Source organism: Microtus pennsylvanicus, chromosome 2 (genome assembly GCF_037038515.1).
Source record: "Microtus pennsylvanicus isolate mMicPen1 chromosome 2, mMicPen1.hap1, whole genome shotgun sequence".
Taxonomy (NCBI): domain Eukaryota; kingdom Metazoa; phylum Chordata; class Mammalia; order Rodentia; family Cricetidae; genus Microtus; species Microtus pennsylvanicus.
In genome coordinates this window covers 139938511-139966020 of record NC_134580.1, presented here as the reverse complement: position 1 = coordinate 139966020, position 27510 = coordinate 139938511, and the positions used below count along the sequence as shown (strand labels likewise).

The following is a 27510-nucleotide window of genomic DNA, read 5'->3' as shown; positions in this document are numbered from 1 at the left end:
GTATAATTTAAGTGGAAACATATCTATATATATGAGAGAGTGGGGGGAGGTTTTGTTTAATGGACACAGAGTTTTACTTTGTAAGATGGAAAGGTTGCGAGACTCCTGCCTGACTGAATGTACTCACTCATGCTCAAGTGTCTGCTTGAAGTGTTAAGATGGCTTGGGTGAAGCTGGTGCTGGAGCACACGCCTAGTGTGCTCAAGGCCCTTTGGTCTACCCCAGCACTAAACTCAAAGCTAAGATGATGGTTTCTTTGTTGTTGTTGTTTTGCTGTAATTTTTTCAGTGATGCTAAGAAAATAGAGAATGGTTGTCATTCTTTCTGCTATTAAAGTGTTAGAAAACTGGTTAAAGAGAAGCCTGGTGGCTATTTGATCAAAAGTTCATTTTATATTCCATTGTTAAAAGTAAAATCATAATCTTTTGAAATTTTCTCCACGTCTTTCTTTCACTGTTAAACCAGTGGTTCCCAAAGATTGATACTGTAATGGGCAGCATTCTGTTTTGAAAATTTTGTTATGTGGGTGTGATGTGTGGGGGTGCACACATGTCACAGCATTCATGTGGTGGAGAGTGGACAACTCTGTGGAGTCTGTTTTCTCCTTCCTTTTCATGGGTACTGGGGTTTGAACTCAGGTCACTAGGCTTTTGTGGCAGTTGCCTTTCTCCGTAAAGCCACCTCCCTGCCTGGCAAAAACTGCCTTAAGTTTAAATGCTCCTGCCCTGTTTTTAGGCAGGGAAGCTTTGTTAATTTGGCTTTGTTTTGGTAATTTAGTTCATGTCTCATATCTAGCAGGTCCTTTTGCCATCACTTTCTTCCTTTTTTCACAGCAAAGTGTTTTGTGATGTGGATTTAGCCTTAGACTGGCTTCATCTCCCCTCCTCTTCTCAATGCAAACCTCCTGTGCTGTTCTGATTGGCTGTGTCTTTTGCATCATTCCTTTGCATTCACATGTGCTGGGTGGTTCTTTCCTTTTCCCAAGCCGTTCTTTCTTCCAGTTCCACGGTTTCTTTCAGTCCTTCCTTCCTTCCCACCTCCATCACCTGCCATCTCCCTGTGAGTACCTTTCACCTTTATTAAAACAGTGAACCCCTGTAAGTCAGGGATGTGAACCTTGTTGTCTCCACATATCTGACACCTAGTACAGTAAGAATTTTTTGTTTGGTTTTTATTGTTGTTGTTTGTTTTTTTTTTTTGGAGACAGGGTTTCGCTTTGTAACCCTGGCTGTCCTAGAATTTACTCTATAAACCAAGCTGGCCTCAAACTCAGAAATCTGCCTACCTCTGCCTCCTGAGTGCTGGGATTAAAGGTGTGCAACACCAACGCCTGGTTTATACAGTATGAATTCGACAAATGGCAACATAAAAGAAATATTCCGTGTGTTAATTATAAACTGTCCTTCTCAAGTTCATTGACTTACTTAAGCTTTTCTTTTTTGTTTGGTTTTTTTGTGTTGTTGTTGTTGTTTTGTTTTGGTTTTGGTTTTTCAAGACAGGGTTTCTCAGGCTTTGGAGCCTGTCCTGGGACTAGCTCTGGTAGACTAGGTTGGCCTTGAACTCACAGATATCCGACTGCCTCTGCCTCCCCGAATGTTGAGATTAAAGGTGTGCGCTGCCACCACCCAGCTGAGCTAAGCTTTTCTATTTTGCCTGTTTTAAAACTGTATTTTAAGTTTTTTGTAGTAGTGGTTTACTTTATATTAGCTGAACTTTGTGACTCTCAGTAAATCTTTTAGTTTGTCTCATTAAATCGTCATAGGAAACAGTAGAATATTTATTTTATCAAAAAGACACAGGCTCAGAGAAATCAAGCGATTTGACTGAATGAATTCCTTAAGTGGGGCTTCAGCTGGGATATGCTGATCCTAGCCAAAAAAAGGAAAGAGGGGGATCGGCAGGCACAGATAGGCAAAAGCTCAGTGACCTTGTTTATGTGGACTCTGAAGCCATCTCACAGCAGAAGAGGATGATGGTTACTATGGGCTGTGGGTTGGGAGATGATGGGGGAGGAGTAAAAATGCAGTTAGGGATAAGTGTTGAAAGTGATGGATGGTAACTTGACTCAATTATTCCACACTACATATATGTATGTACAGATGACACAGGCTATGAACATGCATACCTCTGTACCTTATAACATCACAATGTGTCCCATAATTACAAATGGGTATAACTTGTAAACTTTTTCATTTACATTTCTTACTTGGGAATTTCATCCATGAATGCTATATTTATACCCCCCCAACTCCTATGTCCCCATCCCCAACTCCCTCTCAAATTCATGGCCTCTTTTTAAATTATTCATTGATTGATTGATTGTTCATATATTGATATATATATGTGTGTGTGTCTGTATACATACTATTATGTGTATTGTATTATATATTTTATATGTATTATATATACATGTGCACAGATCTGTGCCTGTACGTATGTGTACATCTATGTAACTACTGAGTCTCTTTATTTTTGCTAATGTGTACATGTGTTTAGGGCTTAGCACTCGGGATTGGATAGCCTGTTAGGACTTGTCCCTGGAAAAAAGTGATTCTGCCTCTCAGCAGCCATTGATTACCTATATGTAGCTCTTCCTCTAGGGGTATTATGGCCTTGTGAAATTTCCCCTTTCTACAGTGGCATGTAAACTGGTGTTGTCATTATACAGATATTGTCTAGACAGTGGTATTGTTGAGATTTCTCAGGTGTTTCTCCCTGCCATGTCTACAAGACACTGTCTGACAGAAGGTGTTTTGGATCTCTAGCTGTTAATGTTGTTTTTCTGCCTCCTCTTCAAAGATGTTCCCCGAGCCTTAGGTATAGGGGTTGTGTTTTAAATGTATCAGTTGGGGTTGGTTCTATACTTTCTGCATTTGACCAGCTTGTGGATTTTTTTTTTTCTTTTCTTCCTGGTCTTTTGACAGGTTTTCTTTGTATAACAGTCCTAGAATTTGCTTTATAGACCAGGCTGGCCTCGAACTCACTGAAATCCCCTTAAAGGTGTGTGCCTCCACTGCCTGCAGTGTACATTTCTGTAATAGTCATTTGCTGCAAAAAAGAAGCTTCTTTGGGCTGGGTGTGGTGGTGCACTCCTTTAATCCCAGCACTCAGGAGGCAGAGGCAGGTGGATCTCTGTGAGTTCGAGGCCAGCCTGGTCTACAGAGTGTTCAGGACAGTCAGGACTGCCCCACAGAGAAACCCTGTCTTGAAACCACTGCCTGCAGTGTGTACATTTCTGTAATAGTAATTTGCTGCAAAAAAAAAAAGCTTCTTTGGTGAGGAGTGAAAGTTATACTGTAGTGCTGCCCACCCTTTACAAACCAGGTCATAGGTTCAATCCCCAGAGTGCCCACGCCTCTCATCCTCTCTCTAATAACACACAAAATTTCACAGTTAAAAGAGCAGGAAATTGGGGTTGAGTAGATGGCTCAATGGTTAAGAGCACTCACTGGCTGCTCTTCAGAGGCCCTGAGTTCAATTCCCAGCAACCACATGGTGTTTCACAACCATCTGGGGCCCTCTTCTGGCCTGCAGGGATACATGCAGGCAGAATACTGTATACATAATAAATAAATATTTTTTAAAAAAAAACAGCAGGAAATTACTGTTCATTAAGTTTTTTTGGAGCTCTTTGATCCCAATATTTAGGAGGCTGGGACAGGAAAATTTGGAACTAAAGGCCACAACAACAAAAATAATTTTCAACTGAAGAGTTAAAATATCAGTAGCAAAACCCAGAAATATTTTGGAAATATTTAGTTTGAGGTAATGGAAATTGATAAAGTAAATTCTACTCCATTGAGTATCTATGAGGCATTTAAACATTGGGTGTTCGGCATAGACTGGCCCTTTTCCAGGTTCCCTTGCGCTGTGATCAGTCAGCAAGATTGTTCTAAATAGAAACCATGTCTGTGTTAGGGCAGGCTTAGCCTGATATTTAAGCAGTTTGTGTTGGTTGGACTTGGATCTGAGTTCAGATTTTTTGTGTGGGGGTGATATTATGTATATATGATGTGTACATGAGTATGAATATACATGTGCATAGGGATGTCAGAGTAGGACATAGTTTGGGTTCCCCTATTGCCATTCACCTTATTGCCTTCAGACAGGGTCTCTTACTGACCTAGACTGTGTGGCTGCCCTCAGGATCTGCTGTCTCCACCTGGCATTACAGGCTGGCCCAGTGCTTAGCTTTTAATGTGAGAGCTGAAACTCTCAGACCTCTAGATTTTTGTCTTGATAATAATGTGGCCTAAGATAAACCACATGGTTTTTGTGACCCTCAGATTTCCTCATCTACAAACTGAAAACCTCCTTTTTTGAGACACGGTCTCACTGTGTAGTTCTAGCTGAAGAGTTGTGAAAGGATTGGATCAAATCAAGCATGTGGTGTTCTGTATGGCTTTGGGACAGAGTGAACACTTAATAAGTTCCTCTTTCCAAGAATGGTATGCAAATACAGCTAAAGATACAATAAATGCAGAATGGAAGGTAACTGTGGGGGAATGTGTAGTAGTCAGAGGGAAGTTAGCTTAAAGTGCCAAATAGGAGAAATGCAACAAGCATGGCTTCTTTTAGGGGGGTAGTTTTTGTTGTTTTTTTCTTTTTCTTTTTTTTTTTGTGTGTGTTTTATTTTGGTTTTTGGTTTTAAGTTGTTTTGTTTTGTTTTGAGACAGGGTTTCTCTGTATCTCTGACTATCCTGAACCTCACTCTGTAGACCAGACTATCCTCAAACTCACAGAGATCCACCTGCCTCTGCCTTCTAAGTGCTAGGATTAAAGGTCTGCATTACCATGCGCAGCTTCCTGGCATTTTTTTTTAATCTCTGGCCTGTGACAGTAAAACTCATCACAGTTGTCCCTGATTTACATGTGTCACCAAAGCCATCTTCCTTTAAAAACCCTGCAGTAGGTGATTTTGCTGTCTCTGTGGGTATGGTTTTTCCAAATGGTGTCATCTTCATATAATGCCAGCGTAGTCACTCCTGGTTGCTAGCTGCTTTTCAGCTAAACTTTGGGGGCAGTTTTATTTCATTTGTTGGCCGTTATTGGAATTTTATGGGCTTCTGGAATCTTCAACAGTAATAATGGTGCTCATGGTTCACACTGCTTTACATCTCATTCTCATTGTTTCCTGTTGCTGTGCCTGCTGAGTTGAAGAATTTAGTTGAAGGGCATGTCTATGGCTCCATAGTAGAGAGCTTACTTCACATTCACAAGGCCCACTACTGCAGAAACAACAAAACCCTTGTTTTGTAAATTATTTATATTCTCTCTCTACATATATATATATATGCATGCACATACATATACAGATACATACATATACATATGTATGTATGTGGAGCAAAACAGCAGTTCATGCTACTATGAATGAAACACGCATGTTTATAACACACAAGGGCACCTATTGAGCCCTGCGTGGCATATTAGTCTGAAATAAAATGAAAGTGTAGATTGGAAACTATACACTGTCTGGAATCTGCACCCTATTCTGTCACTGTTTAAAGTGGCTATTTTGCTTCTGTGAAACATGCTTTCTTGATTATTTTTCCAGTTTTTTCTTATTCTATAAATCCCTTTGGTTGGTGTTGGTTTCTTGACATAACAATCTTTAACTGAGAAGTGCTTTGAACTTGAAGCTGTCAGAATGCTTGAAAACCACAGCTGTTCAGGCTGAGGTTCTATCTCCTGCTGATTATTGTAATACCAAATGGCACCTTGCTGATCAGATTATTTAACTGTATAAGAAGCATCCAAGCAAAAGTGGAGACGACATGGAGAGACTGATTTTGGTTCTTATAAAAGTGTTTGACCAGAATAATATGTCAGAAACAGAAAGAAGCCGTGGTTTTCCCTCTTCTGCTCTAGAGAAGCATTCCATTTTTTGTCCCGATAAAGCTCTGATTCTTGCTGCTTTTTTTCTTCTCCTTTAGATAATGCCATTTTTATTTCCGTGATGTTGGCTGTCTAGTTCTCTGAGGTGTCAGGAGGAAAAGAATGTGATTAATACAGAAGCTCCTTTACCAGTAACTGCATGTGTTTTCAGAGAAAAGCTCCCTCAACCTTTGCTTCTGGCAACAGGAACTCAGATCTCCAGAAGTTGTGTGTGTGCTAAGATTGTGAGGGGCTCAACAGCAGTGTCGGAGATGATGTTTTCACTACTGTCTGAAACCCTCTCCACTCTACCTTAACACGAGCAGTCCTGAATGAGGTCCCTAGCCAGAAAGTCCCATTTCATTGTCTCTGCATGTCACCCAAACTGAAAGATGGGTGAAATGAAGGTGGAAAGACAAACATTTGGCAGACCAAACTAAAAGTGTGTTGGCCTCTAACATAAAAAGTAGTTTGTGTTAAAGATGCAGCTTAGTGGCAGAGAATTTGCCTACTACCACAAAACAAAATTAGTTATGGAGGCCAGCACTTGGTAGACTGACACCGAAGGAGTGTCTTGAATGTGGGACTAGCCTATCTCAAAGAAGTAGGAAAGGGGCAGGGAATTAAGAGTTCTCTATCTATCTATCTATCTATCTTTTTTTTTTTTTAGAGGAAATATATGCCACACCATCTATATATCATTGCTTTCTATTAAGGAGAATAGATACTACATAGCAATTATGATAAAAATGGCTTAAGTATATAATTGTAAGTGTTCTTTAAATAATCTTTAAATCAAAATTGTTTTTAGTAACTTGGACATAAAATATCCCCTTTCTATCTTGAACCTCAAATTTTGCCTCAAATTTTCATAATATATAACCACTTTGATCTTGTAATTCCTATATGGTGACATTCACAGACTGGATACAGTGTAATAACCTTTCATATGCAGAGGGAAAGGACAGATTTGACAGAAACTTAGCAGTTAACATAGTACCACAGGGAGCAGTATGGTACCTAAAAATTCCAGCACTCCAGGGTATGTGGCGGAAGATCTGAAGTTCAAAGCAGCTTGTGCTACAAGCAGCACTATTTATGTGCACATACTAGGTGTACCCAGTGATAGTATGAGAAGTCTGTGATTAGTTAAATGTAGTGTATTTCCTGCAAATCCTGACTGTACTTGAAATGTGTAATGAGCCTGATAGATCAGTAAGCTCTTGCAAAGCTTTACTTTTTTCTTCACAATTACATATTTTTTATAAAATTAAGAATCAGAGAGATGCTCAGTGGGTAAAGATACATGCTTGCCTGACTTGATCCCTGGAACCCATGTTGTAGAAGGATATTTGTGAACTTAATTGTAAATTACAGAATCTCCTTCAGTATCAAAGCTCTGGCATCTATTTCTAGTCAAGTCGTACATAGAAAATATATTCTAACTTTAAGTAGAGATTATATTCTTCTGTGTCTTTGTAATTCAGGAGATAAGGAATGATTTGGGCAGAGTAAGTTTCTCTGGTTATGTAGATTCATGTTTTCTTCAGTTTTGTTAAAAAATATCCTTCAGGTCATAATATAGAGACTTCTGATTTAAGTGGAATTACAGCTCTTCCTCACTTAAATGAGAACTTAAAAATTGGCATCTTACAGAGTGAGTGAAGCCTATAGTAGACCACTGTAAGCTTTTCTCACTGCCGTGGTCTCGCACATGATTGGAAACTGCTTGGGATTTTTTTAAAAATACATAATTAGTATTTTAAAGTATTTTATTATCTGAGTGTTTAATACCATTTGAGTCATTAGCTGTGATGCTGTTGACTGCTTCAGTGGAACAAGAGAGATGAAGCTGAACTGCAGTAGGAGGCAGTGTCTCTGTCAACTTTGGAACTCCTAATGCATTCATTTATTTTCTGAGAAGATCAGCTGTTATTCTGAGACATCGGTTGGTGTGTTTAGTACTCGATTACCTCTTAGAATATGGTATTTTGTTTTTAACAAAACAATCTTTCACTGCATGCATTTATCGACCTTTCTCTAAGCTCTTAAAATGCTGTTCATCCCATGGCACATGCCGTCCTCTCTAAATGAAAGTTGACTAGGAATGGTTTCCACAACCCACATGCAACATGCTCGTGCTTACCTTAGCTTATAGACGTGAGCGAATCACATTCTTTTATTTTAAAAATTAATTTCTTTCCTATATCTCATTCTGGAAGATTTCTATCCAATTAAAAAGCAATCCAGAATATGTTAAAAAGCTGTGTTTCACTGTATAGTGATGTTTTAAGACAGTTAATTCTAGCTTCTTTTTAATATAAGAATTATTTACCTTATCCCACACACACACACACAAACACAAAAATATCCAACTAACAACCACCTTTGCCTCCCTTTGGACAGGGTAATGTTAAGCTTAGGGTTTGGCAGGGTATTGAAATATTGACATAAATTAAATTTGTACAAAATAGAGGGACATCTTTTACCTTTTACTTATACCTTTACTGTATACCTTTAACTTAATAATGAAAACTGCCCAAATGCCAGTATGTCTCTGAATGGATTTCCTCATACCAGCTGGTTGCCATTGTTTTTTTCTTTTTCTTTCTTTCTTTTTTATTTTTATTTTTTTTATTTTTTGGTTGTTGCTTTCATTTAAAATGTGCTGATGATCTTGTTTTTATTCCGTAGCATTGAACAGATGGGTTGATTATTCTTTACAGATATTAATAAGGCAGCGGAAAGAAGAAATATGAATACGGCTCCATCAAGACCCAGCCCCACACGAAGGTAAAGTACCCTGAAGCAGTGAGTTACCTTGGGAGAGTTGGGCTTTGGGGAGTTAAGCCCAACTTCACACATCAAGGGTCTTTTCTTCCCCCCCAACAAATGAGAAACTCTCAAGCAAACAAGAACCTTGTGTGAAGGGCCTTCCTACTTTTTAAAATCATACATCAGGAGATGCAGAGGAAGCTTTGTGTTTTCGGTGACAAAACCAGCAAGTTCAGTTTGCAGCGTGAGTTGCAGGCAATTGGAAGAGGATAAACCTCTATTTTCCCCCAGCTAACGTGTCATTGGGAGCCTTCAGAGCAGGAAGAGGGCCCCAGGGTCGTGTTGGTGTCTGCCTGCCATGCTGCAATGCAACAGGCAGCAGAGATTTGATTCTTCATTGCAAATCGCTGCCGGTCCAGACGTTAACTCAGGTTTGCAGAAAGAGCTGCTTGAGAGATTGCTGCTGTGCCTGTGCTGCAGATCCTGTGTGCTCGCATGTTTGGGTTACTTAATTGAGGGGAAATAAAAAGGGCAAAACACTCCACTTCTCAAAAGTCTTCTTTTTTCTGAGCTTTCCTGCACATAGAGGAAAGGAATTTTCCTAATATGACCTTCCTTCCATGTTGTAGTAGGAGCGCGATGGCTAGTTTATGCCCCGAAATAATTACACGGAAACTGTATTCTTTTAAACACTGCCTGGCCCATTAGTTCCAGCCTCTTATTGGCTAGCTCTTATATATTGACCTAACCCATTTCTAATATCCCTGTAACACCACGAGGTGTCTTACCAGGGAAGATCTTAACCTGCGTCTGTGTCTGGTAGGAGAATCATGGCGACTCCTTGACTCAGCTTCTTTCTCCCAGCATTCTGTTCTGTTTACTCCACCCACCTAAGGGTTGGGCTATCAAATGGGCCTAGGCAGTTTCTTTATTAATTAACCAATGAAAGCAACAGATTAGAAAGAAATCACTCCCACATCACTTCCAGTATAGACAAAAGTCATATCCTTGGTGTGTACTCTCAAGATACAAAGGAAGAACTCTGCTAGTGTTCCATTGAGATTGTATGCACACTTTGTGGTCCCATGGCAACTTGCAAATGGGATGCAGTATGTGCAGTTTCGTGCGGGATGCAAACCGACACAATGTAGTTGATATCTGATGTCCCTTGAAGGCACAAGTGTCCTCTGGATTTTGCCTTTGCTCCTAAATAAAATGCCAGACTTCCACAGAAACTACAACCCACAATAAAACACATTCCAGGCCAGTGAAATGGCTCAGAGGGAACAGGTACTTGACACTAGCCCAGCTGCTTGAGTTGGATCCCCAGGACCAACATAGTGAAAGGAGAGAACTGACTCCCATAAGTCTCTTAACCTCCACATGTGTGCGCCGTGGCACCCCCTACACAGAATAAATGTAAATTTTGTTTTGTTTTTGTTTTCTGTGACAGGGTTTCTCTGTGTAGCCCTGGCTGTCCTGGAACGTAACTCTGTAGACCTGGGTGGCCTCAAATTCACAGAGATCCGACTGCCTCTGCCTCCTGAGTGCTGGGATTGAAGTTGTGTGCCTCCACTACCCAGCTGTAATTGGAATTTTTAAATGAAACTACATTCCCTGCATGAACTAAGTTTAGTTGTTCAGACAGAACCCTAATGTACAAAGAAATTGAATTCAACACCACACTGCAGCTATGCCGCAGCTGTCACGTGGATGTCCTAGATATCTGTTGGTTTCACTCTACAAGAAGGCATATCATATATTTTTCCTTCTAATCCTTTAATGCCTGTGACAGACTGCAAGTATAGCTCACTTGGTGTTGGGGTCCAATGCTAGCCCGAACCCTCAATTATTTTTCTCGACCAGACCCCAACATAAACTCTCTCTCTGGACCGGTGTGGAGGAGACGGGAATAAAGACACGACTCACATGGTTTTATCAGGAGGGAGATTCTCAGAGATATCTCATGCTATCTTGAGTTTACATTCTGAAAATTTTCTCGTTTATTCTCCATTCTTTCATACCAAAACTTAACTGAGGTGGAAATACATTAGCATTCTGTCTCCTAGGTAACCAGGTGAATGGCTTTCAGTCTGGTCCACACTACCAGTCTGCTGTAGGTTTGAATTAGCATTTCTATCAGGTGTCCTCCAAATTACAAAGGAAGGAGCAAAACATCTTGACCTTTTGTTAGATTAGCTACAGCCTGCCTGGCAGGATACCTGACCTGTCTCAGGTGTGGCCTATGGCTTGATGGTTTGGCTGCCATGCCACATAGAAATATGGGCCTACAAGTTGGTTGGTAGAAGGCTTGCCTAGTGTATACTAAGCTCTGGGTACAGTCCCCAGTACCACATAAACTGTGTGGTAGTGCATGCCGTAATCCAGGCACCTGTGAAGTAGACGCTAGAGTTCAAGATTATCATCAACTGCATAGTAAGTTGAAGACTAGCCTGGGATACACTAGAGCTTGTCTTGAAAGAAAAGAGAAGAAATGATTGATTGTGGCTTGCAAATAAATACTTCACTGGCTGACCTACAGGTGTGTGCGAGGAGCTCACATATTGTGGAAGACACAAATCCTTAAAACTTAAAAAATTTCCATGTAGTATCTCCTTCAGTCAGGCTGTATCTAACTAGTGTAGGTTTAGGGCAGTCACAGTCCCATCTCTATTGTCACTCATTGCCTCAGTAAACATGCAGTGGGTGTAGCCAAGAGTTTGCATCCAAGGTCAGAATTGTAATTGCTAATGACTTGAAAGAGGAGATGTGATATGTGTCATTTTCAGAGAGCACTAGTGTGTATTTTTCTCAACTAAGTGGCTTAAATGAATATGGAATGTATAACTATGAAGACATTGACTCTACTAGAAAAATTCTCTCTCTGTGATGCTTGTAGTCTCCGGATAGAATCAGCTATGTTTTTACAGCTGGAAATACAAAAAGGACAGTACACACACACTTTCTAGGATAGTCACTCAGGGAACATGGGAGCACCATGGCACCGAAGCCACATCTGGCCCCGAGGCTGAGAAAATCTGGGCCTGGTGTGGGCTTTTGAAACCTTAAAACACACCCCCAGTGATACATTTCCTCCAACAAGGCCACACCTCCTCATCCTTCTAATCCTTTCAAATATATGTCACCATTCCTTGGTGACTAAGCATTCAAGTATAAATGCCTATATAGTCATTCTTACTCAAACTACTGCAGAAAGGAATAGTATTTTTTTTCTTTTTTAAAAAAATAGCTTCCCACAAGCAAACAAGTATATAAATAGCGTTAGACAGAACCCTTTCAAATGATCTCCCTGCCAGGTAAACAAATGTGCAGACATCTTGATAGACCTCAGAACTAACCTCTAGACAGATTGTTTGAATGTAGATGGGGTGTGGCTTCTTGCCATGTTCACGATCAGCAAGACGGATTACTAGGCTAGTGCCATTTGATTAACAGTTTTTCTTGTGATATGTGACTGGTTTCCTTGGCATTTAGCACAGTGGTGTTCTCTATGGTTATGCTTATTTTGTTTGAGGGGAAAACAAGTTTGGTAAAATTTGTTTTGAGCACCACTTAAAACTTGAACAAAATAAGCTCAAATTTTTACCTTTAAAAAAATAGAAATAGATCAAGATAAAGTAAATGTACTGAAGTAATAGTGCTGTTTTGGTCACTGCCCTACCTATGCTTCCTTCTCTGCACACACCAGTAGAACAGCAGTGGAATACATGTGTAGGTAGGGCAGGACTGCCAACCCCTTGGGTGCGTGCTTCCAGTCAAAGCCTGAGGTAGCTCAGTGTCAGCAGGTGAGCTGCCTTCATTGAGCAGCCCAAACCCTTCTTCCTATGCACGTGGTCGCTGTTTTCTGGAGTAAAGCTTGACACTGAACTGGCGACCAGCATTTCCTTTAAGATACAGCATTATCTCTTTGTTCTGTCTACTCTAAAACAAAAAAAATTGTTTTTAGGTGTGCTGGCCAGGCCTTTATAACACTTGTTTTGCTGGACTTTAACCTTGACTGTCAGAACACCTCTGTGTCTCTGGGGGTTTTCACAGGATTATCACCTCTTTAGATGTCTCTGTGAACACAGTTCTGCTGGGCTTGCTCAGTGTTCAGTAATGTACCTCCCTAATGATTCCAGCTGTCAAAGTGTAATTCTGACTCTGTTGGCCTGGCCAAGCATAGAATCTGCATGAGGGCTCCTTATTCACAATCACATTTCAGCCTGGATCTTTATTGCACAGCCCTTGGGCTTCTTCCTTAGACCACTGTAGTGCACGACATACTTATCCAGGTTGTCTGTAGCTGGTCAACAGGCGTTGGTCTGCTTTCGGGGACTGAGTTAGAATTCTCATGACCCAGATTTTTGAAGTTGCCATTTTCAGTTTATCTTGAAAACTAGATTTTGCAACATATCCTTGTGCCAGTGTGGCCTCAAATACTATTTCCTAAACCTTCCCATATGACCTAAAGAACAATAAATAGAATTACTTTCTCCACAACAAAAGCTCCTTAGGGGGTTTTCCCCTTTACATTTTTGAAGGATATTGTCCATATGTATATGCCTCTCTGGTGAAAGCCACTGGTGAAAGCTCATCAGAAGTAACCCAGCTCTGGACAGATTTCCTGTATGGCCTCAGTGTTTTCATCTTGTCCATGTGGGCCTTAACTTCTTCCATAATTGCTTGTTCCATTTGGTGTAAGATTGCCCCAACTTTCAGTGGCATCACAGTGGAAGACTCTCGGCTGTGATTTACCTCTTCAAGAAAAGTCATCAGATCTCAAGAAGTGCCACTTCTATCAATGGGGGAGCCAACATGCTTTCCAGGGAGAAGCTTGAGCACCTAAAGAATTTGGACCTGTGAAGTGTACATCTCATTTTACCTCGTTTCCCACAAGTATTTGATGATAGAATTCTACAAGTCCCTTATTTCTCACTACCTGGAGCTGTCATGGTGGAGGCTCAGCGCCACACGACATTTAGATAATGGTATTTGTGGGCAGAATCTATGAAGAGCTAATGAAGGATTTTTCTCAGGATCAAATGAAGGCTGATCCTCCCAATACTTCGGTGGACACAGGAAGAAAGGAGTCACTGACAAAAAAGAAAGAAGATAGGGCCTTTCTCCTGAACCTCCTGGACTGCCAAAACCAAGGAACACTGTCCTGGATCTGACGTTTCAAGCTGGCTGAAAAACAGCTCAAGTCCAACTCAGCCTATTAAGCTGACCATCTGTCGGTTCTTCTCTGTATGCTTTCAAGTGCCTAGTACCCTCCAAGCTCCTTTAGTGCCCAGCAAGAAAGCCTGTCAGCCAGAAGCAAGTCACTGCTATTGAGCCGTGGTTTTTCCCCCTCACCTATCCCTGCCTTATCTCTAGAATGTTGCCCAGTGATTTGATTGTCTCTTAAAGAGCATTTGCCTCCCTTTCCCTCTCCCCCGAATAGATCATGAACATGGAGCAAAATTATGTGTTAACCACCTGTCACCCTTTGTAGTCTCTGGTGCTGCTGCCTAACTGCCGTGTTGTGTTCCCTTGTGGTCTCTAGTGGTGTAGTACATGACCGTGTGCTGTTTTGGCTTCCCTTTGTAAACACTGCTTGTGCAGTGACCTTGTGAGCTTTGTGTGCTCCAGAAACCTGCTTGTAACATACCTATCATCTAAGGTCAAGCTCCTCAGGCAGGAGTTTGCCCTCTGCCAGCTCTGGACACTGAACACAGCACTACCTTGTTAACTGTTTTTGTTTTTGAGAAAGGTGGTGGGATCAAAAGCAGGAGTTTCATTGCTCTGAGAATGTTATTTGGGTCCTAGAGTAGCCATAACAGGATTTTATTGTTTCATTTTTGTCTTTGCAACAACAGTGCTCTGCCATGTTGTTCATCTGGAGGAGGGAAGCGTTTGCCTTTTTGTTTTGGAGAATTACTGTCTTTACTGCCCTCACTACCACCTCTCCTTTGCTTCCATCCATTCCCCTTTGGGAATATTGTCCTTTTTGCATGTTTATCCGGAAGAGAATTATTAGCTTTGTTGCACATGGACTTCAGAGTCTTTGAGGGAAGGGGAAGGAATGTTGTGTCGTACAAGAAGTATGGACCCAGGCTGTGAGGACAGGGTTGTTAACAGTCAGCCTGCAAAGGTAAACTACCAGGTAAGATGCTTCAATGGGGTGGAAAGAATAAGAACAACTTGGTGGCGCATGTAGGAGCACCACAAAAATAAAAACAGTAATAACAAGAGCCAGCTATGGCATTCATAATTGTCATAAGGCTGCAGATAGAATGCTGTGACACATGGGGTTCTTAGCCACATTCTCCCAGCCCAAGGCCTGTGTGGTCCTCAGTCCATCAGACTCATGCTACTTCAGCCCTGATTGCCAAGAACACTTGAAATCTGATTCCACCTCTAATGACTACTTCTAATCGCTCCCCAAGGCAGGTTTATCTGCCGGTCATTAATAATCTAAAAATACTTTGTATTTGTCACTTCCTGTCGTATTCTGACTGTTTGCCCACATTTACACTGTAGCAGATGTTCCACATAGCAGGACAGTTCTGTGATACAGTAGGAGCTTGGCAGTCTTGGTTAGTCTGCACTTGATTCTGGTAAAGAATGTTCGGCACCCATTTAAACACCTGGCTACTGCTGTGTGACAGTGCTAACAAATCAAAGAGTACTGATGAGCCCTAAAATAGAGGACCAGAATTGCCACAGCTGTTCTGGAAGCTGAGGCAGAAAGCTCTCTTGAACCTAGAGTTTAAGACCAGCCTAAACAACCTTACAAGCCCCTCGTCTGGGGGAGGGAGGCAAAAAATGTGTCAAAAACAAAATTACATTTAAATTGTTTTTGCTGTGGTTGTAAGGATGAAGAGAAACAAAGGCTTTCTCAAGCCAATGGCATTGTGATAGATGCCTCATATGTACAGTGGTGATGAATGCCAGAATCTCAACAGAGGTCAGTACAGACATTTCCTGAACTCCTTGCTGTATCTTAAGGGCACAGTCTTCAAGACAGCATTCTGCCGGTAGAGAGTCTATGTGAACAGGTGCCACCAACCTGCCACTGTGCAATTTTTTTGTTTTGTAAACCATATAAAGTGTGTTTACATTCAGGCAGCTGCTCTGTGATATAGCCTTAAAGGAATATTGTTGCACATGTGGTCCATTGTTGATTAAAATGTTGTGTGCTATGTGACCATTACCTCAGGACAGTTTGCTGAGTGCAATAGTAGTGTGTGTAGGACACGCTCCTCCCAGCGTAGTTCTGTGTGGTATGTTTTTAGGGCAGAATCAGATGACATCTTTGTTCTGAGGATTTTGCAGTCTACTAGTGAAGATACACTAAATGAATCTAGAATATATACATAGTCAATATGAGAAAGTACAGTTGTTGGGGTGGGATGCAGCTCAGTGGTAGAGCACCCACTTTTAACATACATGATACCAAGAGCGTAACCCCTAGTACCACCCCCCAAAAATTATAGCCTTGACATTTTAGAAGCAGAAAGTAATTTTTTTCCATACTTATTAGTCATGTCTCACTGTGTAGCTCTCACTGTATAGCTGTCTGTCTGTATTCCCTTTGTGTGCTAGACTAGCCACAAAGTCAATGGCGATCCTTCCACCTTAGCCTCCTGAGTGCTGGAGTTTCAGTCAGGTGTTGTAGCACACACACCTGTAATCCCAGCACTCGGTGGGAGACAGGAGGATCATGAATCTAGGGTATGAGACCCTGTCTCAAATATCAAAAAATAAACTTATTGAGAATCAGGGCATAGGGGATATTTCTTTACTGAAACCTAAAAATGGGATCTGGGTCCATCCTGCTGCGCTATAGGATCAGGAAAGATCTCAGCTGGGTGTAGATGAAAGGTCCATACAGTAAACTGTGGAGGAAGGAAGTGCTGCAGGGTTGAGGAAGTTAGGGACCAAGATTGTTCAGGCCCTTCCTACCCGTGGTGGAAATTATTTATTGAATTTAAATACTGTGGGAAATGAACAAAAGAGTTTTACTACATAAATATTCCAGCAAGAGCAGAAAGGAGAGTTCTAGAAGGTTCTAACTCTGGTTTAGAAGTTAGCATTGGGTAGTACCAGTGAAGGTAAAGTGGACAGAACTGAAGCCAGCTTTCAGAGAAGGAAACTAACGTGTGTGATTTAGACAGAACTTGGAGCCTGAGTGCCTCTCAGTCGTGTCATTTACTGCAGTCGAGAGCTGTGGTGGAGCCTGTTGCAGAAGATCAAAAGTTGAGGACAGGCATTATGGAGGATGTAATCCTGCTAGTGGGTCAGACATGAAGGAAGTGGCTGGAAGATGGCACATGGGCTTGCTTGTGAGGATTGGTGGCACTTGGACTCATGTAGGAAATAGAGAAGCCATATGAACAAAAGTGTGCAAACAGGTGTGTTTGTGAATTAAGTCATAAAAGCAACTTAGGTTGAGCCAGTAAACAAGGAGGAAATAGTGGAAAAGGACCTAACAAGATTCTGTGCAAAGAGACTGCTACCAGCAGCAGAACAAGAGCTGATTATTTTAGAACTGTTAGCTTGGCATACCAGACTGCTCGCTTTTTCTCTTGTGATTGAGTGTCCTGTTGAGATTTTTCAACTGGTTTTCTATATATACTGTAAAAATTAGTCCTCCGGTTACTTTGTATGAGATTGTGTCTGAGCAGAGTGATAGATGGGGTAACTGTCCTTAAAATTCTAGTCCTGCTCTCACTGTTAAAGGGCTGCGTTTGAGAGGAAAGATTTGAAGGGTGGTACTTTCTCCCATAAAGAGCTGAAAGGTTGGCTTTTCCTTTATGAACCTTGACCCTTACTGTGCCCTGTAGTCCTGACCCATGAAGTCTTTTTCAGATAACTGATCATGGGAGGAAATAGCATGTAGGGGAAAGAACGCTCACTTTGAAAGTCTGTTGCGATGGAAGGGCTAACTCGGCATGTGTGAGAAGCACTGCGTAATGCCTGAAGCCTGATGACTACAACTACTCCAGCCACAACTTTGGGCTTTTGTTTGTGCATACTTCTTTTGATGCTATAATCTTTGAGGTTCTGGAACCTTCTAGGACTTATTGTTAACAAAATGGGGACTGTCCTAACATTTTCAGTTATGTTCTCACTGTGTGTGCTATATTTCAGAGAAAAATATTTGGAGGGAGGTAGCATTCTCCTATAAAGAACTAAAGGATTGGCCACCCAAAGTTTCTTTGTCTTAGCATGTTTTTGTTAACTCCCACAGGGATCCATATGGCTTTGGAGATAGTCGAGATACAAGGCGTGATCGCTCTCCAATTCGAGGAAGTCCAAGGCGAGAACCCAGGGATGGCAGGAATGGCCGAGATGCCCGGGATAGCAGAGACATTCGAGACCCTCGGGACTTGCGGGACCACAGAGACAGCCGGGACATTCGGGATCACAGAGACAGCAGAAGTATACGTGATGCTCGGGACCTGAGGGATTTTCGGGACTTTCGTGATCTAAGAGACTCTAGAGATTTTCGAGATCATCGAGATCCTGTGTATGACAGATACAGAGACATAAGAGACTCCCGAGACCCTCTGTACAGGTATGTCCAAAGCTTGTCCATCTGCCTTTTTGTTGGCAACTTTTCTTAGTTGTATTTGGGGGCACTTACTGAAAATTCTGTATAAGTGACCTTGCATTTCCTTATATTCCTATCAAGTAGCACTCGTTAAGTTTGATGAATGTGTAAAAGATTGATGAATTGTGCTTATTAAAAGCATCTGGAGCTGGGTGGTGGTGGCGGCACACTCCTTTAATCCCAGGATTAAAGTACTCAGGAGGCAGAAGCAGGATCTCTGAGCTTGAGGCTAGCCTGGTCTGCTGCAGGAGCTCCTTCTGCTCCTTCAACCAATATCCTTTAAGATACCAGCCCGCTTGGGCATGGTCTCTGCTTCCAGCTACTAGACTCTGTACCTGGTCTCAAAGAGGGCTGTTGTCTAGGACAGTGATCTATAAGTTTTCCCTTTAAGTAAATAACCCTTTTATTAATCATAATTCCAAACTGGTGTGGGATTGTTTGGTGACTTACGTCTACACTGGTCTACAGAGTGAGTTCCAGTAGAGCAAGGAGAAGCCCTTTCTCAAAAAAACAAAAAAGCATCTGAATCATCCATGTTGTGAAAGACAGTGTTATACAAACGAAAGCAGAAGCAAATCCATAAAGACAAGAGATCGCTGGGGCTGGGGAAAGCAGGCAAATGATTTAGAATTCTGTTTGAGGTTGTCCAACAGTTCAAAATGAATAATGGTCACAGCTACATGGCATTGGGATTGTAGCACCTGTGAAGTATGCGCTTAGGTGGTTTAATGCCCATGTGGTGATGTACAGCACAGGAAATTGAGGCAGGGAAGTTCAAAGCCAGCCTTGGCTATAGACCAAGTTCAAGCCACATGAGACCCTGCTGAAAAAAAAAAATGTTAAAATGGCAAATTATTGATACATACTTTACTACAGTTTTTTTTAAGATTTAGTCGTTTATTTTATGTATATGCATGTATGACTTTATGCCAGAAGAGGGCATTAGATTCCACTATACATGATTGTGAGCCACCATGTGGTTGATGGAGATTGAGTTCAGGACCTTTGGAAGAGCAGCCAGTGTTCTTTAACTGAGCCATCTCTCCAGCCCCCTTACTACAGTTTTTTTAAAGTAGAAGGAAGAGAGATGAGAAGGCATAACATGGTTCCTCTGACAGCCATTTGCTCCAGTGCTGTCTTTATTCCATCTCTTTTCATCCCAAGTCCATATCATTTTGTAAGATGAGTTAACTTAGTCACAGCCCCAGAGACAATAAACAAGTCCTACATACAAACCTGGATTCCAAAATTCTGTGACTACCTTGGAGGGACTTTGGTTTTGAAGTATTCTCTGCATCTGAGTTTTGCTGGATAGGACAGTGTTGTAACTTGAGAAATTGTTCCTAACTTTTCAGGAGGGAAGGCTCTTACGACCGCTATCTGAGGATGGATGACTACTGCCGGAGAAAGGATGACTCTTACTTCGACCGCTACAGAGACAGCTTTGATGGACGAGGTCCTCGTACAAAAGGTGAAGTCTCAACAATGTGTTCCTGTTACTTGGGGAGAGTCATTTATTAACACCACTGCTTCCACACAAAGGGCTTAGTGATCCAGCCAGGCAATCCACAGATGTTAATGTTGATGTTTAAATGCAAATTAGCACCATCCTGTAGGTTGGTCATCCCACCGGAAATGAGAGTGTCCAGCAGTGAGGAGGAGCAGACGTCACAGGTGAAGGCTCTGAGACTTACTTGCCTTTTTGCTTGTTTTGCAGGTAGCTGACCATGCATATAGTGTGGGGTTTGTGTGTGTATCATGCTTACCTAACAGCTTCTCTTTAGGTAAAGGCAAGCATGGGTGTTACTTTTTACCACCTACGTTTCTCAGCTCTGTCTTCAAAATTTTCTTATTGTTTTATACTAGCCAGATAAGAGATGGGAGGGACCTCACTACAGATGTTCAGAATATAGTCACTCTTGCCCATTTGACTAGCACAGGCATTATAAAAATTGTACTTTGGTTAGTTGGCTGGTTTGTTTGTTCAAAAAAAGTACAAAAATTCACATTGGAATAGTAATGAAATATATCTGCCAAGTGGGCAGAAGTTAAAAGGCTAGCAATGCCCAGTGTTGGGTAAGGTATTCAGAGAAATAGACAATGGCTGACTTACTTTTTGGTTTAGAGGTAGCCGAGGCCTACCTCCACCTCCATGGCATAGACAATCTTGCCCAACTTTTTTTTTCTATTTTCTTTAAAAAAAAACAAAACAACAAAGTAGCCCATGCTGGCTTTGCAGTTCCATTTGTAAGCCAGGCTGACCTTGAAGTCAGCAGTCCTCCTGCCTCAATCTTCCAAGTTTATACAGGCATGAGATACCACATTGGTTGATCTACCTTTATTAAATAAATGGTTGTTAACAGCCTTTCTTGGAGGATCATATAAAGCGCTACAGTGACCAAGGCCTGTCACCCATGGTTTCATCTTGGTGGATTTAATAAATAATTAGAAAATAATAAAAATGGTTAATTTTGGGAGATGTATATGAGGATTAATTCAGAATGTCTTAATTACATTATGGAAGGACAGCCCTTACTTCCAATTTCCCTGCTGGTGTCTTGCAGAGCGTTTGAAACGTGAGGAACGACGTAGAGAGGAGCTTTATCGTCAGTATTTTGAGGAGATCCAGCGACGCTTTGATGCTGAGAGGCCTGTGGACTGTTCTGTTATTGTGGTCAACAAACAGACTAAGTAAGAACCCGTGCTTCCTTCTCCTCAGTGTGGAAAAGCATCAGAAAAATGGAAGGTTTTGCTTAGCACTCCACTAGACAGGTATCTTCTTAGCTTAGCAAACCTGTTGAAGATGAGACTTTGCTTTTCTGGTATTTTTTTCTCTCTCTCTCTTTCCCTTCCCCCTTGGTATTCTCTCTCTCTCTCTCTCTCTCTCTCTCTCTGTATGTGTGTGTGCGTTCCTGTGCACACATGAGCATATGTGTATGGATGCTGCAGAAGTCAGGGGACAGCATACGCCCTCCCTCTATTACTCCCTGCCTTGTTCCTTTGAGAAAGGGCCTCTTAGCATGCCTTTAATCTAAGTACTCAGGAGGCAGAGGCAGGGGGATCTCTGAGTTTGAGGCCAGCCTGTTCTATAGAGTGAGTTCCAGGATAGCCAGAGCTGTTACACACAGAAACTCTGTCTTGACAAAGAGAGAGACAGGGACAGAGAAAGGGCCTTTTGATCAACCTAGAACTACTGTTATCTGCTCGGTTGTTGTGCTCACTCAGCTAGCACTTTCAACTGCTAAGCCATTTTCAATTATTATTCTTTCAGAAGTCTTAGATTTTTTTTGTGAGACTAAACTGGCTTACTCTAATAACTTCTATGTCTGATTTTATCACTTTGGATAGGGGTCCAGAATATTGTAATTTACTAGGGCTGGGTTGTATGCTATAGATTTAGCGATGAGATTCGTCCAGTAGAACCATATGATCTACGAGTAAGGTTGGGAGTATAGTCTAGTCAAGAAAAATAATTTATCTCCTCCACTTCCATAAGGGGCAGTCTTGAATGGAAAGAGCCTGGCCTTACTGAAGTGACCACATTAGTCAAGTCAAAGTCCACGATACCTCTCTGTTCCACTCTGTCCAGCTTACACATTTGGCCGTGGCTATGTTCTGTTTCCCTATGTAGTTAGATAATCTGTATATTTTCTAGCCATTTGCAGTTAGAAAAGTGCAGTGGCTCTGGAAGTCGGTGTTAAAACACTAGCCATCAGGCAAGAGTTCACAGGCTTTGAGTTGCCTTGCCTTGTCTAGATGCCAAATAAATAGCCACCATTTTTTGAGTACCTACCCAATATGACCCCTGAGTGTCTTATCCCATACAACCCCCTGGGTGATTTACATAAACAATTTTTATCATCACTAATTATATGTGTGTCATTCAGCAAGGGGGAGGTAGGTGGAGGGGCTAGGTCCTGGGACTGCAGTAGTAATAAACAAACACGTCATCCTATCTGCCTTTAGCTCTCAGCCTAGTGAGAAAGGTGACAGAAAAAGCATATGAGTGAGTCTTAAGCTGGGAAGAGGTTAGGGATTTAAGTTGGAGGGAAGATGAAGAAAATGACAGGCACTGAGCCATGTTCCTCATTTACTGGCTTTAGAAGAAAAAAGCTGAGTTTGATAAGAGACAAAGAACTTGCTCCATAGCTTTATAACTTTACAGATAAATCCTGGAACTTAAATCCAAACATATTTCTAACATCAAAACCCAAACTTTTCTTCCCATTGTGTTCCCAAGCAGCCTCCCCAAGGGATGCGAAGTACACCAAGTCTTAGCCGTTGGCGGTAAAACTAGAGAATCAAAAGAAAGGTGTTAGTTGGTCATAGTGAGGCATGCCTATAGTCTCTGCATTCCAGAGTAAAGGTAGAATTGCTTCAGGGCTGGCCTGGACTACATGGTAAAATCCTGTTTTGAGATGTACTTCAGAACCCTGGGACTGCTATACTGCAGAACCTGTGTAGTATGTCCAGACAGTGTACCTAAGAAAATCCAACTGATGGAGGAGAAAGGTTTAGATTTTTGCCTTCCAGGCAGAAACTGCCCAGTAAATATCATTGATCATTAATACTGTCTGTTCAAATAAGTTCATTAGATGCTCTGGACAGAATCAGATATGAAAGCTCGACAGATCCTGATAAACTAAAACCTAGAAAGGAGCTGCACATTAATCCAATTCCCAGTCATCAAGATCTGACCTAAGGCCAGCTTCACCAAGTCGAGGATTAAAATTTTCATGCGGACTGTGCAGGCTAGTGCAGGGTCCTGTATGATTGCCCAGTTTGGTGGTGGTTTTTATTCGGTATATCTGGTTGCTGAGAAATGACATGATATTGATGCATGCTGTGACTGCTAAGCCTAGGTGTTGGCATGGTGGACTGACAGGGAGCCCGTGGGTCGTCGAACAAATGTCCCTTTGCACCAGGAAGAGGACTGCACCTGGGTGCTCAGAGAAAAGATGAATAAAGAAGGTTGTAAAGAAATGGTCCCTGGTTTTTTGGCTTATCTCATTACACTCTTCATGGAGAATAAATGAGAGTCAGCAGTGGTGAGGCTGAAGACAAAGAAGAGAAAGAAAAGGAAAGGAGTTTGATGCAGAACTCGTGATACATGCTTAGATCCATGGCAGAGGCAGAAGAAAAGGGTGGTGAGGAGCTTGACAGAATAAAGCCTATTTGGAAGAAGCCTGGCGACATCAGTAAAGACCTCCCCAAGTACTCCGCCAGCAATTGGGAGGAACAGTGGACTGCATAATCACAAGTTAGCCCCTTAGGATCTGAATTTTACTAGAGTTATTATGGATTCCAAGAATCTCCTTCTTAAGTATTTCCTGTGAAATGTTGCATCAAAGCAAAATTTAGAAAGCTATCAAAATGAATTTGGTACTTTTTATTCATTGAAGTGGTAGAAGATAGGCTGGAGAGGTGGCTCAGGAGTTCAGTGCACTCCTGACTGCTCTTCCAGAGGACCAGGGTTCAATCTCAGCACCCACATGGCAGCCAGCAACCCTCTTTAGTTAGTCCCAGAGGATCCAGTGCCCACTTTTGGTCCCCTGGGACACAAGGTACATGGTACAAAGACATACATGCAGACAAAGACATTTAACCACATAAAATGAAAATAAACGTTTTAAATGTAATAAATTGGTGGACGATGAAGAGAAACTACAAAAAGTTTTGTGAAGCCTTCCCTCCAGGTTGGATATTCTCACAATTTATACCATACAACATGGCTGCTTTGGGGGATAACGTGGGTTCTTCTAAAGACCAGAGTGAAGAAAACCAGAAACACATCTGTTTTCTCCCAGGGGAGCCCTCTGTGAACCTTCTCCAAGGAGTGGCTCAAAAGTGATCTGTGTGACTGAACTCCTTGGTGCTGTGTCCAGTAGCTGAAGAGTTTTAAGGTGAAGATATGTCAGTTACAAAAGCGGCTTGGGACATCCAGAACATGGACAACAGGAAGAGAACATCAAGTTTGAAAACTTAGCAAAATTATTAAATATCTTAGAAAAAAGATTGAAAACCTGGTTGTGTCAGATTTCTTGGTGACATCCTTATGCTACTGTTGTCATGAGCACTTATGGGTAGACAGCAATTAACAAAAAAAAATCATGACGGTTTGACCCCTGAGAAACAACAGCCTTGGGGTTAAGAGACAGCAGAGGATCCACTGGAGATCCACGCTAACCACTCCATTATTGAGATCTTAAGACAGAAGGCAGAGGCTGATGGGAGTGGCAAGTCTGGAGCTATGCTCCTGTCCTGTGGCTCCAGTTGGGAACTCCCAGGATGTACTCTAGCAGGCCCTACAGGATACTCAGGCTTCCAGTGTTGGGGAGTGTGAGCCTGCTGCTGTGACACATGCTGCCCTTTGGAATGAAGAAGCAGACAGGCTTCTCCAGAACAAGCATGTCTCCACGTGCTCAGTTCCCTTCATCCCTTCTGACACTGTCTTTGCCTTGACTGGGAGTGGAGGTGTTACCATTTTAAACATCTGAGTGGCATGAGAACAAAGGTGAAGATGAAGTTTCTTCCGTATAAGTGAGGCTGTGATGACTCAAGCACGAAGTGAAGCTGGTGATGCTTCCTGGTGTCACCTCATACCGTAACTGCCAACTTTATGGTCCAAAGTATTCAGCTATGAAGCTGAAGTCCTTAGTATGCCAAGTCTTTCCTTGTGGAAGTGTTGGAGCTATACCTTGATGTTCTAAGACTCATGAAATGGCTCACATTTCTTCTTGTATACCCTTTTTACTATTCCCTCTGGTTCATTTATGGACTGGTCCTCTGGAAACAGTTTGCTGAGCTAAATTCAGTGGGAAGTATTCTCCATGATACTTGTTTTCCAAGTTAAAGTACCAGGGAACCGAATGATGAACTCCCAAGGTCTGAACAAGCTGGTTGGGACTAACAGAGCAAGACTCTGAATAGAAATAGTGCCCAGTGATAGTCAGCTTTAACTAGTAGATGAGATGGAGGGACAGGTGTCAAATACTGTCCTACTGGCAACTTCCCTGTGTGCTCATAGGCAAGTGAAACCATTGGGGAAGCCTGACACTGGGTTCTGAGGAGGAGACACAGCTGGCTGAGGTCCAGCGGTGTCCAGATTGAGACGTGGCTAGGGAATGCTCATCTGGATCCTGTTCTTACAGAGATTATGCTGAATCTGTGGGGCGGAAGGTCCGAGACCTCGGCATGGTTGTGGACCTGATCTTCCTCAACACAGAGGTGTCGCTCTCACAAGCGCTGGAGGATGTCAGCCGGGGAGGATCCCCATTTGCCATTGTCATCACCCAGCAGCACCAGATTCACCGCTCTTGCACAGTCAACATCATGTTTGGAACTCCACAAGGTATGGAGGCCCAAGGAATCCACTTCCCAGAGATAGTCACCAGCACACTGATTCTGTGCCCTGCTTGTGAGAAGTGAGTAGCTTTGGGGAATGGCTGACGTGTTTCAGCTCCAGTATGGCAGATCCTTCTTGTGCTGTGAGGAGACATTGATCATCATATTTTCCTTGGTGTTCTCTGATAACTGCTCTGATGTGGAGGCAGGTGATTTGTAGCATCACTAATATCCCTGGTGTCAGTGCTCCCACTGTGTCCCATCTCATGGAAAGACTTAGGCACACCTGGCTCCCAGTGAAGTCTGGCTTAGGCATCTGCTGCCTGAAATGCGGCTCCTGCAGACAAGAGACTGTCACAGACAGTCAGTGTGATGGGAAAGTAAGTAAGTAGGGGAGTCCGGAGAACAGGAGGAGGCTCTGGCCTCCAGAGGATGGACAACATCCTTCAAAGTAACTTGTAGTGCTTTGAGCCCAAGTATTGAGACTCAGCCACTCATGCCCTGATTGTGGCTCTTATAAGCCTCACTTCCCTTTTCCACCCTGGCAAGGATCTCTGGAGGCCTGGCTGTCACCCGCATAGTCACAGGGTGTGTTAGAATCTCTAAGTCCCTTGTCTCTGAGGAGCTGTCCTTAGTGTGAGTGAGGATATTTATGTAAGGTTCCAAGACTGTTTCCACCATTGAGAAAAGGAGGTTATTTAGGGTTACAATTTGATCTTCGTCTATGACTTTTGAACTGATGAATTTAAAAACAGTGTTGGCTCAGCCCTGAAGAGCACAGCGGGAAACCAGGCTTTACAGAGATTCTTTAGCCTCCTGCTGCTGTCTAGAGGCTGCAGGACTGCTCCCCATGAGGTCTGTTTGACTCTGTGGGAGGCTCTTGTGTTCCTTTGGTTTTTATCAGGAGTCTGTGATCCAGGATTCTCACTGAAGAAATAGCTCTGTAGGAAGGTGTGTCCCACACTAAGAGCTCTGTCCCTCAGCCCACCTCACCCTACTCCAGGCTTCTTGGCTCTGTAGTGCTTCTCTGCTTTGAGAATGAGAAAGGCTCGGCAGAGTGCAACCACAATGGGCACTTGGCTCTGTCATGGGAGAAATAACTGTGTCATTCCCTCCTACAGAGCATCGCAACATGCCCCAGGCAGATGCCATGGTGCTGGTGGCCAGAAATTATGAGCGCTACAAGAATAACTGTCGGGAGAAGGAACGTGAGGAAATTGCCCGACAGGCAGCCAAGATGGCTAATGAAGCCATTCTACAGGAAAGAGATCGTGGAGGCCCTGAGGAGGGAGGTCGTGGGGGGCACCCTCCAGCCATCCAGAGTCTCATCAACCTCCTGGCAGACAACAGATACCTTACTGCAGAGGAGACAGACAAGATCATCAACTACCTGCGTGAGCGGAAGGAGCGGCTCTTGAGGAGCAGCGCCGACTCTCTGCCTGGTGAGCTACGTGGCAGGGCCGAGGTGAAGTTCTCACTCTGCATTTCTCTCATCCCGTGCTCTGGTGGGAGGGTGGCATGCCCAGGGTTCTCTGGGGTGGGTAAGGGAAATGAGCCATCCATTGGCTTCCCCCACAAGCCATGCACGCTGATGATGCTTTAATGATCTCGATTCACTGCTGAGCTCTGCTCCCTGTATTGGGCTAGTAGGGGGTAAACTAGTGGTGTTGGCTCCCTGAGAGCCACAAATGGATGCCCCTTGTTTATTTATTTATTCCTTTTTTCAAGCAATTTTCTTGGGCACTAGGCTGCTTTCTGTGAAATAGTCCATATCCTGAGATAGCCCTTTTGGAATTTGATGCTTTTGTCTGTACTGTATGATCGTTGTGATGTATGACTGCTGTTCTTCCTGTGGCTGCTGGGCCTCCTGCCCTTAGGGGGCACTCTCAACCAGATGCCTCCCTCTTCTGTCT

The 27510-nt window shown here is 42.6% G+C and overlaps 1 protein-coding gene across 2 annotated transcripts in view; it reads left to right on the top strand.

Moving 5' to 3' along the window:
* The window catches only part of Ncoa5 (nuclear receptor coactivator 5), a 33322-nt gene that overhangs the window by 4079 nt on the left and 1733 nt on the right, over positions 1 to 27510 (top strand). The window contains exons 2-7 of one of the 2 annotated variants that reach the window (XM_075963044.1): positions 8604 to 8670; positions 17891 to 18217; positions 19609 to 19724; positions 20818 to 20944; positions 25405 to 25604; positions 26719 to 27039. In XM_075963044.1, coding sequence (XP_075819159.1) covers positions 8633 to 8670; positions 17891 to 18217; positions 19609 to 19724; positions 20818 to 20944; positions 25405 to 25604; positions 26719 to 27039 — 1129 coding nt within the window. In that variant the 5' untranslated portion in view covers positions 8604 to 8632. Of the gene's footprint in view, positions 1 to 8603; positions 8671 to 17890; positions 18218 to 19608; positions 19725 to 20817; positions 20945 to 25404; positions 25605 to 26718; positions 27063 to 27510 lie in introns of both variants that reach the window. The other variant, XM_075963045.1, reaches the window with a different exon arrangement.